At 44.0% G+C, this 15755-nt stretch overlaps 1 protein-coding gene across 3 annotated transcripts in view; it reads right to left on the reverse strand.

The window, feature by feature from the left end:
* The window catches only part of ARFGAP3 (ADP ribosylation factor GTPase activating protein 3), a 63139-nt gene that overhangs the window by 8379 nt on the left and 39005 nt on the right, over positions 1-15755 (reverse strand). For 2 of the 3 annotated variants that reach the window (XM_034948335.3, XM_063603353.1), the window contains exons 10-14: positions 12832-12960; positions 12245-12367; positions 5918-6049; positions 3870-3993; positions 2169-2259 (exon numbers count right to left, since the gene is read on the reverse strand). In XM_034948335.3, the coding sequence (XP_034804226.1) occupies positions 2169-2259; positions 3870-3993; positions 5918-6049; positions 12245-12367; positions 12832-12960 (599 nt within the window). The remainder of the gene's footprint in view (positions 1-2168; positions 2260-3869; positions 3994-5917; positions 6050-12244; positions 12368-12831; positions 12961-15755) is intronic. The other variant, XM_034948336.2, reaches the window with a different exon arrangement.

Here is a 15755-nt window from a genome sequence, read left to right on the forward strand (position 1 = left end):
AAACAAGCTTTATGGAGGCAGAACACACAAAGCTCTTTGTTGAAATATGCTCTGAATAATAAAAAGTAAATATTTAATAAAAGTTGCTGGTGCCTGTAATTCCAGCTTCTTGGGAGGCTGAGGAGGGAGGTTTGCTCAAGGCCCGGAGTTTGAGACCAGCCTGGGCAACACAGTTAGACCCCGGCGGGGGCAGGGGAGTGAGTTTCTGGGTGGCCTCTCACCCCAGGGTGCACCTTACAATGACCACGAGGTGCCAGGAACCAGGGTTGGTTTGGCATCCACACAGGGTCAAAAAAATTTAATGGATCTTTGTTCTCTGAAAGGGAACAGGAAGGTAAACACAGGCTGCCACTATTTTTGTTCAGTAACTGGAAAGGCTGCTCTCATTTGATCTCCAAATATTTTTTTAAAAAAACAAACAGTGCTTCAGAGTAAAACTTCTATTGATTTAAATTACAAAGGCATCCATTGCAGGGAGTCGGGGGACTGAACAATGCAGGTCTCTGGACTGGCTGCTGGCTGTGCCAGGGCCCCTACAAGGCGACCCAGCACTGACCTGTGGGGCTGCTGGAGGTCTCCAAAGGTGGCCGGAGTGCCTCTCTGCCAGGGGTGGTCACAAAAGGAAGTTGCCCTGACAAAAGGCCAGGACACTGAAAGTTTGGAGATGGAACAAGCCAATGAGCCTCACCTGCCCCCACCAAGACTAACTGCCAGGAAATGCCCAGTCAGCAAGTAACTGACTGCCCAAGGGAAACGAGGCCCCTCTGCTCAAGTCTGGGGTGAGGCACAGGGTGTGCTCCTGCCCAAAGAGTGGCTCAGGGGAGCCGTGGCCTTGGCTGCGCACCCCCAGGCACCCTCACACTCTCACTGGCAGCGGATGTGCCGGGGCTTGTCCACTCTGGCCCTGGCCTCTGGCTCCTTGGGCTGCCTGGCTCTCTGCCAGCTGCTCTGCCAGCACAACCCTTGTCTCACTTGCTGCCACCTGGCTAGGACTCTCCCTCCACTGCAGCACAGCAACTTGGCAGTGCCCACTGCACCCCGAGGGCCACAGTGTGACTCTATAACATCCCCAAACCACAACCCACAATGTCCAACACTCAGACCTCTCTCGAGCTGTTTCTTTTTGGACTCGGAAAACAGCTGTTCTCTGTGGCTGTAAGGCCAAGTGGTCGCCCAGGTTGGTCACTTAGAGCCACACCCAGCTCCTCTAGGCCTAGAAATGAGGGGTGCCGAGGGTGCCAAGCTTGGAATGCCTGGCTCCTGAGAGTCGTCCCTCCCCTTGGCTCTCCTGCTGATAAATGGCTTCCTGAAATGACCTCAGAGGACGCTGCCCCTTTCATGTTAACCACAGGGCCCCTCCTCCCCACTGTGGCCTGGCAGAGGCCTTTGTAGGGTACTCTCGCAAGGCATCCCTCAGTCAGGGGGATGCAGAAGTTGAAGCAGAGGGGCCGGCACTCTGAGGCCCACCACTGGGCTCACAGGCCGCCCCATCCTAGGCCATCCCAGCCCTGGGAGGACCAGACACCTCCTCGCTGGGGTCTGAACCCTGAAGAGGGATATGGGAGACAGGCAATTCCTCTCCACCTGCTCACTCCCAAAGCTGTGTTGTGTCTTCCCTGGAAGACAGATGCTGTTAGAGCCACATGTTTCTATCTGCCTCTGCCCACCCCTGGGGCCTGCTGTGTGCCAGACACTTGGTGGCACTTCACATTGCTCATTTAAGCCGCATGACAACCTTGTGAGGTGGTTTTATCCACCCCCATTACAGAGGAGGAGACTGAGGCTAAAGACACCATGACATACTCAAGAGCTCACCGCTAGAGGGTGGTGAAGATCACACGGGAGCCCGGCGCTGTCCACCTCTAAGGCTAAGATAGCATATGGTATTTCATAGCACAGCCGCACTCAGCTAGAAACACTCCTCTATGACAGTGTTCAGAAGGATGACTTGCCAGGCAATGATGGGGATGTTGCTTTAATTTCATGACTTGGTCTCCTTACGTGTGAAGCCTGGAATAGTAACTTCTGCTCTACCTGACTTATAGCAGAGATCAGAGCATCGAATAATGGTTGCTAAAATATCTTGGAAAAGGAAACAGTCCTATCCAGATGAAATGTGTTCATACCGTAGACATGACAGAGACCAGCTCTTGTTTAGTGCCCCCTACCTGCTGGCTGCTTCCTCTGCTCCTCGAACAGATCAGCTGAGCTTATGGAGGAACTTGCCGACAGCCTCTCTAGGCGGGCCCTGGTCTCATACTAGAGAAGACAAGGAAAGGAAATGTTAGGCTCCGAAGATTGTGGGCAGTTTTGCAAAAAGAATCACTGAAGAGCTGTCATTTGAAAGTGACCCCCAGGCTCTTTCTTTCCAACAGTTACTGAATGCCACTGCCAAGGCCAGGTCCTGCGGGACAGCACAAAGCTCATGTTCTGCATGGGAGGCAGGTCACAGGCAGACTGATCAACATACAACACCTCAGCCACGATGGCCAGTGCGGAGGCCGTCGGAGTGAGGGAGGGAGAGCGGCATCTCTCTCCTGGTGCTGCTTCTAGCCAGCTGTCAGCAAAGGCCACTCTAAGAGTCTCTTTTCCATGCCCCATGACACTATTTTAAAACTGAACTTGAATGTCAACTTTGAAGCAAGGCAGATTTTATGGACTGTGGGAACAGCAAGGGGCAATTCTACTTTCGAAATGATGGCGAAATGTTACACTTGCAGAAGTTTAAATTTCTGCAAAATACATTCAGCACATTTTAGGAAACCATCATCCAAATAGTCAGAGGCACGCTAGCAGTTCAGGATGAGAGGAAAGACGTAAACCTCCCCACTTCCACTTGAGTCTTACAGCTTAGCAAGACTTCACTATGATGAGTTCATTAACATTTCTTTCTTTCTTTCTTTTTTTTTTTGAGACAGAGTCTCACTCTGCTTCTGGGTTCAAGCGATTCTCTGCCTCAGCCTCCCAAGCAGCTGAACTAGAAGTGCGTACCACCATACCGAGCTAATTTTTGTATTTTTTGTAGAGACGGAGTTTCATCATGTTGGCCAGGCTGGTCTCGAACTCCTGGCCTCAAGTGATCCACCTGCCTCAGCCTCCCAAAGTGCTAGGATTATAGGTGTGAGCCACAGTGCCTGGCCAAGTTCATTAATATTTCTGAGAAAAGCCAACAACCTGAAAATAAATATATGCACTCCTCAGAAACATATCTGGCTGGGCGTGGTGGCTCACACCTGTAATACCAGCACTTTGGGAGGCCGAGGCAGCCAGATCACCTGAGGTCAGGAGTTCAAGACCAGCCTAGCCAATATGGTGAAACCTCATCTCTACTAAAAATACAAAAATTAGCCAAGTGTAGTGGTGCACGGCCGTAGTCCCAGCTACTTGGGAGGCTGAGGCAGGAGAATCGCTTAAACTTGGGAGGCAGAGGTTGCAGTAAGCTGAAATCATGCCACTGCACTCCAGCCTGGGTGACAGAAGGAGGCTCCGTCTCCAAAAAAAAAAAAAAAAAAAGAAACATATCTATGTGCTTCATTTCACTATGTTTAAAAGTTATTAAGTAAATTACAGCTACAGCAACAATTGAAATATATTCAAAAGATACTGGATAATGGCTATTCAAAACACCAAGAGAGGAATAAGAGAACTGTGAGATAAGTCCTTGTCTTGTAAACACTCCTCTTGCTGAGGTAGCAAGCACATGATCAGTTATACAGACCTGGGTTCAAGTCCTGACTCCAGCACTTTCAGGCCGGAGGGCATCTGGCAGCCTGAGCCCAGCTCACTCAGGATCTCCTCCCCGACAACGCCCACACCCACACTTCCCTCCTGCATTATGGGGCACCCAAAGAAACTCTCTGGACCCTTACATCAGCCTGGGCTTGTCTTCCAAAATACATATCTGATGAAATGGCCTTGACATTGCCAAACTTCTTCTGGGCCTCATCTGTATTTTCAACTGGCTCATAATCTGGCTTGCGGCGAGCAGTAGGTCTGCAATTAAAAACAGCCAAATTAGGTTAAACTAATTTGAGGTGAAGCAAATGTGTTTCATACTCATTTTATTTTTTAAAATGCCAACAGCAGTAAATTTTGTAAAAGGATTTTAGGCTGTTTTTAAAAGCCTGAAAATTCTAATTTAAAAAAAAAAGAATAAATATCCAAACGATGCAACATTTGAAGGAATTTCTGTTTAAAACGGGGTCTGTTATTTCACATTTCAGTTCAAATATGTTATATCACATTTCAGATCAACTGGGTAAACACTGAATACATTGTTTGGAATGTCCATAGGACACTGATCTCTCTACATTGTATAGGTTATAAAATGTCCCAGTTACCTGGGACAATTTCAAGTCACACCTGTTGTCCCAACATATTAGTAGTACCCCCTTGCACTCTCAGAAGTTCTCTGGTTGGAAAATAAATTCATTCATAATCACCAAAAACTGGAGACAGCCCTTCAGCAGGTGAATGCATAAACTTGGCAAGTAAGAGGAATGAACACAAGAATGAATGAGTCTTCACCAAGTGTGCTAAGACAAGTTAAACCAGAGTAGGAAGGCCAACTGCTACATGACTCCATTTATATGATATCTGGGAAAGGCAAAATTGTAAGGCCAGAAAACAGACCTGGGGTGACCAGGGGCCAGGGGCAGGGGAGGGGGGACTACAAAGGGCATGGGGAAAATTTGGGGGTGATGGGAACTGTTCTGTTTCTTGGTTTTGGTGGTAATTACATGAATGCATGTGCTTGTCAGAACTGTAAGTTTAAAAAGATGAATTTTACTATATGTAAATAATACCTTAAAATTGGGGGAAAAAAGGCCGGGTGCGGTGGCTCACGCCTGTAATCCCAGCACTGTGGGAGGCCAAGACGGGTGGATCATGAGGTCAGGAGATCGAGACCATCCTTGCTAACACGGTGAAACCCCGTCTCTATTAAAAATACAAAAACATTAGCCAGGCGTGGTGGTGGGCGCCTGTAGTCCCAGCTACTCGGGAGGCTGAGGCAGCAGAATGGTGTGAACCCAGGAGGCGGAGCTTGCAGTGAGCCGAGATTGCACCACTGCACTCCAGCCTGGGTGACAGAGCAAGACTCCATCTAAAAAAAAAAAAAAAAAAAAAAATTGGGGAAAAAGGTGAAACCTTCCTGACCTAGGCCACCCCTGACCCATGGATCAGAATCTTCAGAGAAGAGGACTCCACACACACATTTCTTTCAAGATCCACAGAGGATTCTGATGTGCACTTCCTATTTAGAATCAGTAATTTGAAATCAAAACAGGCTGGGCATGGTGGCTCACACCTGTAATCCCAGCACTTTGGGAGGCCGAGGCAGGCGGATCATTTGAGGTCAGGAGTTTGAGACCAGCCTGGCTGGTGAGGCAACCATCTCTACTAAAAGTACAAAAATTAGCCTGGCATGATGGTGTGCACCTGTAGTCTCAGCTACTCGGGAGGCTGAGGCAGGAGAATCGCTTGAACCTGGGAGACGGAGGCTGCAGTAAGCTGAGATTGCACCACTGCACTCCAGCCTGGGCAACAGAGTGAGACTCTGTCTCAAAAACAAAACAAAACAAAACAAAAACAAAATCAAAACAATATTCCTGAAATAGTAGAACAAAATCATTTACTAGTCTTACAAAAGGTTTCAAAAGGTTTTCCTTTTTGAGGGGGGCAAGGTCTTACTCTGTTGACCAGGCTAGAGTACACTGGCGTGATCACAGCTCACTGCAACCTTGTACTCCTGGGCTCAAGTGATCCTTTGACCTCGGCCTCTTAAAGTGCTGGGATTATGGGAATGAGCCGCCGTGCCCAGCCCCTTACAAGGGTTTTCATGTCATCGTGTTATCAGCTATTTTTTCCCAGAAATGCATGGATTCACTACTACAACCCTACAGTTTTGCATTCATACCTGTCTGAATAGCCTGTAGTTTTCAGAACTGTTTCAGTATCTTTGCTGGTCTCTTTTTTCCAATAGGAATCTGAACTGTCATCCCAGCTAGAGAAAGAACTGCTCCTTAACTCCACTGGCTCGTCAAAGTACCTGTAGGAGCAAGAGTACAACAGTGACTTTGGAGGTCCTTGCTGACACTTGTCCTGGGCTCTCTCACTTCCACGGATGTGGGGGATGCCTCCTTGAAGTTAATGGCAGTCACATAACTAGGTCTAGCCAATGAGACAGGAGCAGACACGAGGTGTGTCATTTCCAAGGCCTTTCAAGTACCTGTGTTCAACCTTGCCCAGTCCTCTCTTCCCAAGCTACATGGAAGAGATTGTGTTCCAGGTGCTACAGTCTCAGGTAGGTGAAACCTCCATCAGTCTGGACAATCAAGATGACACATGCAGGACAGGTACTCTAGAGAACCACCTGAACCCTTAGCTGATTTTATGTGAAAAAGAAATCAATTGCCATTGTGTTCAGCCCTTGAGATCTGGGGGATGTTTATAACCTTAGTATAACCTGGCCTATCCAGACAACACAGGGCATCTTTAAATGTTATCTACCACAGGTTACACATTTCACTGTCTTTAGGTCTCATTCCGCCTGGTTAGGCAGTCACAAATAACACTGCTGGGCCTAGAGAACTGACTCCATACAAGGAGCTTCTTGTTGGCAATCCCTTCCGTGTTAAGCACATTCAATGAAAATGATGTAAATGATGCTCATTAACCTCCTCCTGGAGTTGGATACAAAGCTATGGATCATGATCACTGGACCATTCTGGGGATAGTCTTTCAGCCTGGAGCCTGCAGTAAACTTGATCTGATTTGCAAGCATCCCAGGAGAGCCTGGCCTTCAGATCAGTTTACACTTTAATTAGCCAATTGTCACTGAGCAGGGCATTGCTAAGAGAGCAGCACTCAGTGTTGGCTTTTGGTCCTGTGTGATTAGAGAAAAATCTTTGACCAAGAGCAGCAAGGTCTGCCTGGAACAGGAGAGACTGACAGGCGAGGTGGATGTGCCAAAGCCTTGAGAAAAAGTGACCATCGACCAGCCAGGCACGGTGGCTCACACCTGTAATCCCAGCACTTTGGGAGGCCAAGGCAGGTGGATTGCTTGAGCCTGGGAGTTCCAGACCAGCCTGGGCAACATGGCAAAGCCCCATCTCTACAAAAAATGCAAAATAAAAAATAAATAAACAAATAAAATAACCGTTTCCTGACCATCTCCGGGGATTAAAAGAAAAAATTAATGGGGCATGGTGGCACGCCTATAGTCCCAGCTACTTGGGAGGCTCACCTAAGCCTGGGAGGCCGAGACTGCAGTGAGCCATGATCATGCCACTACACTCCAGCCTGGGTGACAGAGTGGGATACTGTCTCAAAAAAAAAAAAAAAAAAAGGGACTGTGCCATGCCAGAATTCACGATAGCTTAGGATGGAAAAGCAGTCTGGCCAGATATACACACCTCATTAAGGCAGTCCAAGAAGTTCAGAGGAGAGAGGCAGATCCCAGGGAGGTCTTAGGAAAGGAAGGGTGACAGAAGAGAATGCAGAGGCCTTAACAGACATCATCCAGGTTTTCTCCAGAGAGTAAGGACAGGAAGCACACTGGAAATAAGATGAGCACCAAGCTCCGTGCTATAAGGAGTTGCACAGAAGATGCAGATCACAGGAGGTCAGAGGGGCCAGTAACCAAAGGCCAATATAAGAGGGAAGCAAGAACCCATAAGAGCAAAGAGGCCGGGGACCTCGGTGAGCTAAGATCTGGGTGGGGGAAATGCTAAGAACACATTTACTCTTTCTTGGCAGAAAACAAAACAAAACAAAACAAAAAAGGGACAGAGGATAAACTGCTGTTGGAGCAGATGGTATGATATTACATCCTTAATAGACAGAAAGTAGAATTTCTAAATGTGGCTTCTGCCTTCTCTGGCAAGAAGGTCATTAAGAACAAATCTCATGACACTAGCATCTTCTCCTTAGGAAGGAAAACGTGGTGTTCAAAGTGTATCTGGATTTCAGCTAGAAACCGACCAGGCTCTCCCTATGGCGGATGAGTGGATCTGTACTGCACCCAGGCTCTGCCTGGAGGAAGAGAGATGACCGATCCCCTTTCAGAGAAGAGAGATCAGGACACTGAAGGAACTGGAAGTTAAATCAGAGGAAGGTTCAAAAGATGTGGGATGTGTGCTGGCCTGGAAGGTGATAGTCACATGTTTGAGGGACTTATTTTAAGGCACCATGAAAGAACTAAGATCAGTTCAGTGAGGAATTTTAAAACTACTTAATAAGCACCTACGAGGAGTCAGGCACTCTGCTAGGGGAAGACAAAGGGCAAGAAGACACATTCAGCTCCTGCCCTCATGAGGCTTGGGAACTGGCTTATGGAAGGGAGGCTGACTTGAATGCAGAAGCCTCAGAAGCTGCATTAATGAAAGGCAGAGTTTCTCACAGAGCTGACCTGGGACCAAATGGCTGCCTTGAGGAGAAGGAAGGGTGCAGTAGAGGCTGGACTGCCCTGGAGTGGGAAGAGGGGGGTCAGCACTGGACTGGTGCAGGGTGAGGGTGGGGTGGAACTTCCAGGTTCTTCATGACTCTGTGATACTAAATTTTGTAGATTTAGCAACACTCTAAGGAAATAACATTCTTCATTCTTATAAGCCAATGTACTTATCCTGAAATGTAGAGGAATCAGATTACTTTTAAGTGACTGAACTATTCAGAAGTCAAAGAAGAGAGACAGCCATCAGCTTGGGTCCCCCTGACCAGCATGAGCCTGTGAGGCAGCAGTCCATGCGTGGGCTGGCTGGCGGCTTCTCTGTCTTCCAGTCATCCACGAGAGGCTCTCTGTGCTCATGCTAAGCAGGAGCAACTCAGTAGGAGGACCGGCAACTCACTAAGAGGACCGACAGACCACCAGCCAGGACTCCAGCTGACCTTTGGAAGGATGGGGTGAGTGGGACAACTAACGGCCACTACTCCCTGCTCAGAAACACACAGACTTTCCTTCCTCATCTCCAAACCTTTATTGGCTTTCTAATGTTTTGATTGTATAGCTCTCAATGCTTTTTTACTTTTATTTTTCCCCTCCCACTCTGTCTTTACCCAATCTTGAAAACATTCCTTAAAATCCCTTGATAAGAGCACCCTAATATCACATTTGCTCTGATTTAGAGCTATAGACAGGTGTCTATTCTAATTAAGGCCATGCTGGCTTTATAAGGCTGAGCAAATTGTTCTAGTTTCATTATCTTGCACTCAATATATAATTATGCTGTTTATATCCTAGAAATAATGGAACTCAATAAAAAAAAAACAAGGACAGGTTTTATCTTATTTTTAACAGAAACAGAACTCTTTCATAATTCATAATGTTCAAGTTCTAATGGGCTAATGAATAATTTGAAAGCAATAAGAGCTCTTCATCGAACTAATATATTTGCTTTCAGAGTCCATGTTTATTTTACCTCAGTTGCCAAAGTACCTAATAGTATCCTCGTTCTACTAGTGGTGGTCACCATGCCAAGGAGGACTAGAGAAGGCATTTATGTTCCTATTAGACAATCTGCAGGTCGTGATAAACAATACACCAAGGTCTCTCTGGCAAGAGTCCAGGAGGAGTGGTCTATATAAATATGCCATCTGCTCCCAGGTTTCAAACCATAAGTAACAGTTTCATAGCAACAGTGGCTTCTGGGGCTAACTCTTTTGATTAAGCCTTTGAAGAAGGGGAAGTCTGAAAGATCCCTGAAGCCCTTACAAGGCAGAAAGGCCCCACAGGGGCCTGTCAGTGACCTGGAGCCAGTGAGGGTCTCTGAAGTTCCCATTAGGCAACCTCACTTACAGCTCTCTTACCAACCCGGCTACCAAGCAACAGTACTGATTTAACTGAAACTTTCTCTTTTTTTTGAGAGAGGGTCTTGCTCTGTTGCCCAGGCTGGAGTGCAGTGGTGCAATCTAATCTCACTGTAACCTCTGCCTCCCAGGCTCAAGTGATCCTCCACCTCAGCCTCCCAAGCAGCTGGGACTACAGGCATGTCCACCATGCTAGGCTAATATTTTTGAAATTTTTTGTAAAGATGAGGTCTCACTATATTTCCCAGTCTGGTCCTGAATTCCTGGGCTCGAGTGATCCTCCTGCCTTGGCTTCCCAAAGTGCTGGGATTGTAAGTGTGAGCCATCATGCCCAGCCTAAACTTTCTTTACCTTCCTACACTATCATCTGCAGAAGTTGCTAATAAGCAGTGAAATAATCAAAGATGTTGTGAGAAGCCACATAGGCTAATACAGACCCGTACTGCCAAGAGTTTCCTCTGACCCAGACTTAGTCCACCATTTAATATTCATATCTGAAATGATCTGACACGTATGCAGTTTCCAAATCAAATTACACATTTAATTTTACTCTGTGTAAAATCTATTTACATACCTTTAAAAGGCATGATTTGGGTATCACTTCTGAGTAAAGTGAAACTTGGTGCATTATAGAGGCTGCAAGGGATAGGCAAAAATATAAAACCACCCAAGTCTCTGAAAATACCACCACGGAACACCAATAAACTACTACTTTTTTTTTTTTTTTTTTGGTAAAATCCCTGGACTTGAAATAATTTAGAGCTAACTTAGAGACATTTTTAAGGATAGTATTCTTTATACAATTCCTTGTCTATAAACATTGATAGGAAAACATACAATTTCATAATTAGATCCTAGGTAATATATTTATATCTGTTCTATATATGAACTGCATGTGTGTGGGTGTGTATATATACACACACACATATATATCTTTTATACATATGAAAACGCTTCAAACCTATAAATTGCCAGACAACTCTAATGCCCTCAGAGACATAAGTGATGGAGCCTTCCAGTAAGCACTGCCCATTTCCGACAGGAACACCTTCAGTTTTCATGAACTGCTAACCCAAAGGTGGTCCTCAATGTGGTTAGTTTAACTACCTAACAATAGTAATCAAACATTTAGGCTGGGCGTGGAGGCTCATGCCTGTAATCTCAGCACTTTGGGAGGCTGAGGCCAGCAGATCACTTAAAGTCAGGGGTTTGAGACCAGCCTGGCCAACATGGCGAAACTCCATCTCTACTAAAAATACAAAAAATTAGCCGGGTATGGTGGCACACGCCTGTAGTCCCAGCTACTCAGGAGGCTGAGGCACAAGAACTGCTTGAACCTGGGAGGTGGAGGTTGCAGTGAGCCGAGATCATGCTACTGTACTCCAGCCTGAGTGACAGAGTGAGACTCTATCTCATAAACAAACAAACAAACAAAAAACATTTAGACTGAATCACATCTCTTAAACTGAGTTTCTATATTATCATATAGCAGCTAAACACAGTAAGAGCCAAGCACCATTCTAAACGTGCTATAGCATTCGCAGTATCTCATTTGATCCTCACACAACCCTATCGGGTAGGTACTACTAGGGTCCCTAATTTACAGATGAGGAAGCTATAGCACAAAGAAGTTAAATAACTTGGCCTAGGTGACAAGTAAGTGAAAGCCAGGATTCAAATCCATGCCATCTGGCCCCTGGGCCCATATTCTTACCCCTCTGTTCCTGAGCTGTGCCCTCTCCAGTGAAATCACAGGTTCATTTTGTGCCTTTTTAGCAGACCTCTCCCTGGGCCGAGCAGGTCCTTACAAAGTGAACTGACTCAAGTTTAAACTTGTTCTCTTTGCTCTGGCAGGCTACTTGACCGTGCACTGCTCTCCACAGTCAGCTTCACACTAGAGTTATGCATTTTGTCTCAATCAGATAGTGAGTGCTGAAGGAGAGAAACCTAGGCTTTACTCTGGGATCCCCTCCAAGTGCAACCATCTTCCTCATTAATAAATACACACACACATAGAGTTTATTTAATGCACTATTGTACCAACTGGAGTTTTCTGAAGCTGGCATTCTGAAGCACAGAAACCTGCTGAAGCCCTGAGAAAGAGCTGTGAAATATTCCCACTGCTGGACTAAACAACACATACCTTCAGGATTTTGCAGTTTTCTCCAATTTCATAATTTAAATAAGCACATCTCTCCTACCTCTAATTTTAACTCACAGTTGCTGATTTTATTGCCAAACATTTTAATATTAGCCAACATTGTCCTTTTACAAACGTTTCTAATTTTTACTCCAAAGAACAGCTCTGGCTCCAGCCAGAGCTTTTAAAAACAGTGAAGTAAATTGATTTGTAATTTCTCCTAATGCAAATAAACTAATAAATCCATACTAGTCACTACTTTTCAAAATGACACTTCAACGATGATTTGTAATACAGTACCTTGAGCTGGAAGTAAAATATGAATCGTCACTGTCATCATTATACTTTTTTCTTGGTTTTGCCATGATGGGTGATTCCTGCTCTATGGTCTGCATATCTGAAGTCACTGAATGTGAAATACCACTTGAGAAAACAGAAAAATATATGTATCAGTAAGTTCACAAACTTTTGTTTCACCAAAATAAACAAAGCTTTAATTTATATTTTGAACAAAGACAAATGTATTCGAGGGGTTAAAAACATAAGCAATAAAACCATTTTTTTTTCTGGTGCAAGCTTTCAAAAATGTTAAAATTTTGTGAGGACTGTGTCTACACCAAATGCAGTCACAAATATTGGTTATGTCCATGGTTTCCTCTCTGGTAGGTGCTTCATGTAAAGAGCCAGACCTTTTTCCTTCTTTTAAAGAGCCAAATTTGAAAATTTTCATGTTATACTGAATACCAGAGCAAAGCAAAAATAATTAGAGAAGTTAATGAATAACAAAAAAAAATCTCTAAAGTTGAAACTAACACAGTCCAAGAAAAATCCACTGATGATTGGCAAACTGTTTTAAATTCTAACTCCAAGAAAGCAGTCTCACATACCTTCTGCAATTTCCAAATCCCATGCCGAGTCTGTCTGAGTCAACATTTTTTTTGCCACTAATGTTCATCTTTTCGTCTTTCTTCATTTGAATTTCAAGATCCTTATAGGCTAATCGTAATGATGAAACACTGCCAGAAAAACCAAATACTCCTTAATTTAGCTTTAATCCTTTGTTCTTATATTAAAATAGCAAGCAAAATTAAACATGTAATTTATACTTTTAGCTTCATGATTCTTTCCATAATTAACAATTATGAAGGCAAGTTGGTGTTTTTTCTACCTGCCTTTTTTGAACAGACGTTTAAGAAAAGTTGAATGAGCTTACAGCCACTTTCTCATTGCTGCTCAACCTATACCACTGTTCAAGTTTAGTTCACGTTACCTATTATTGTATAATAACATAATGTATACCCAAATCACTTCCATATGGGATAGTGAAAAGCAAGATTTCTTACTTGGATTAATATTTTATTACACTTCCACATTACATAACAAATCATGAGGTTAGTCTCACTAGTCTATCTTGATTTAAGATAAATAAATAAATATATAAATTTGACTTTACAAATAGATCAACTAAGGGGCTATTACTTAATTGTAACAGGATCCTTCCATTTACAAAATAATTTCTTGTAGATACATCTTTATGCAATCAGGCTTCTGAGAGCATTTAAAATGGGATAGTCACTCATCAGCTAATAGACTCTTTGGCACTACTAGTCAGTCAAATACCACTCTTCTATTTAAAATCAAATATCTGCTACAAGCAGGACACCAGAGGGGTAAAAAGGTGTACAAAACATTGTCCTTGCTCTCAGATTTCTAAAAATGCAATAAATGACTTAATTTTTCATAAAGAAAACTATGCCTATATAGCAAGAATAGCAGTTTGCATCATATTTTAGTGAGACAGCACAACATTTCAGGGCCCTGAAAAATGATCTATCTAACTTACAAGGATTTCTAAGTTATCATCCACTTTATAAAAACATGTAAAATACCATGAATTCCTGGCAAAAGAGGCATTGTATAAATTCCTAGTAATATAAATAAAGTTCTGCATAGTAATAGGGAAAGACAACAGAATTTCTTTCTGTTTTTTGAAATGGAGTCTTGCTCTGTCGCCCAGGCTGGAGTGCAGTGGTGCAATCTTGGCTCACTGCAACCTCCACCCACCAGGTTCAAGCAATTCTCCTGCCTCAGCCTCCCGAGTAGCTGGGATTACAGGCACCTGCCACCATATCCAGCTAATTTTTCTATTTTTAGTAGAGACGAGGTTTCACCATGTTGGCCAGGCTGGTCTCGAACTCCTGACCTCAGGCGATCTGCCTGCCTCTGCCTCAAAGAGTCCTGGGATTACAGGCGTGAGCCACTGCGCCCGGTGAAGAATTTCTTATTAGGAAAAAGTAATCTTGCTTTTGCTGTTTCTTTTCTTTAATGAGTCAAGCAAGATTTCTTTGGTTTTCACATGGCAGTTTGTTTTCCTTACTCTTCCTACAGAACAGGTTATGGCTATTTTATTCCTTAACAAATAAATACTACTTTTTCTTTTGGAGGAAAACAATAGCTCTGTTTAAAATCATGAATACATATAATTACAGCAACAGATTCTTCTGGAGAAGACGCATGGGGATGAAAAGGTTCTACTAGAAAGATGAGATGGAAAAGTTTTCCTTCCTAGGTAATCTGACATGGACTGGGTCACTCACTAAAAGCGTGCACTTTGATGCTTACGAGAACATCTCTCTGGAAGCACCAACAGAGTTAAGAAGTCAGAACACTGCGTTTCTCAGAACTTCAGGAGCGCTTACGGGTACTGGCTCAAGGGAGGACTGCAGGACACAGATCAAACAAGCGGAGCAGCTCAAGGCAGCTCTGCCTCTTCCTTCCTTCCTACCAAGTGGGCACACAGAGAGCCTCTGAGGACGGGCTGGGAAACTGCTAGAAGGAGACCAGGATGCTGCAGGGGCTGTTTAGTTTCACACTCTGACAGTACAAGAACAACACTGTTCTGACAGTTTACTGAGCTGAAATATCTTTATTTACAGCCATTAAACAAACTAACTTGCAACATAACACTCATGTATTAAGGATAAAACACCTGTACTTTCTACGGGTTTGAGTGGCAGTGGTGGTCATTAAGGCACAGTGGTGTGGTTGTTCTGAACAAGGCCATGAAGTTGCCAAACTGGCTTCTCAAATCAAATTCATAAATCTTCCGATCTGCATCTTTGTTTTTGTGATGTATTAAACACTCCTAATGAAAGATACAAGTGAAGTCTGGCTGTTGCTTCCTGTTTTCAGGAAGATTAGCATGTTAATATTAGAAGTAACAACCAGACTTCACTCCATCCAGCTTACCTGCAGCTTCTCCATCCAGCTTACTTGCAGGAAGGAAGCTGATCAGGGCCCGATTTTACACACGCTCTGGGAAAACCTCAAGCATGAGTAATCTGGACAGAGCCTACTCCCAAATACCAAGAGAAGCCATCGAAACACTCAAATCTAACCTTTCCCTTTGCCAGGGTCAAAAACTTAGCTTAGTAAAAGAAATTAAAGTCTGTGACAAGTCAACGTAAATTTTTGTACACAAAGCATTTCAAACCATATTCGACCTAAATACAGTTCAGTGCTGCCCCCTATGTTCTGTGAATTAAATGACAAGGAGAAACAACTATCAACTTCAAATTATTTGGGTTTACCTTATAAACTCCATCTTAGCGAACCGTCAGTATGAACAGTAAGACAGTACGAAAAGTAGTTGCATTTACTGAGCACCTACTATGTGCCAGGTACTGTTTGATGCACTTCAATGAGCATTTAAGCTATTAAACTAATCCTTAAAACCACCTCATAAAATAGGTGTTATTTTCTTCATCATACAGTCTATAGTAACTCAAGCTAAAACAGATAAAATACACAT

This window comes from Pan paniscus, chromosome 23 (genome assembly GCF_029289425.2).
Source record: "Pan paniscus chromosome 23, NHGRI_mPanPan1-v2.0_pri, whole genome shotgun sequence".
In the NCBI taxonomy this organism is placed as follows: Eukaryota; Metazoa; Chordata; class Mammalia; order Primates; family Hominidae; genus Pan; species Pan paniscus.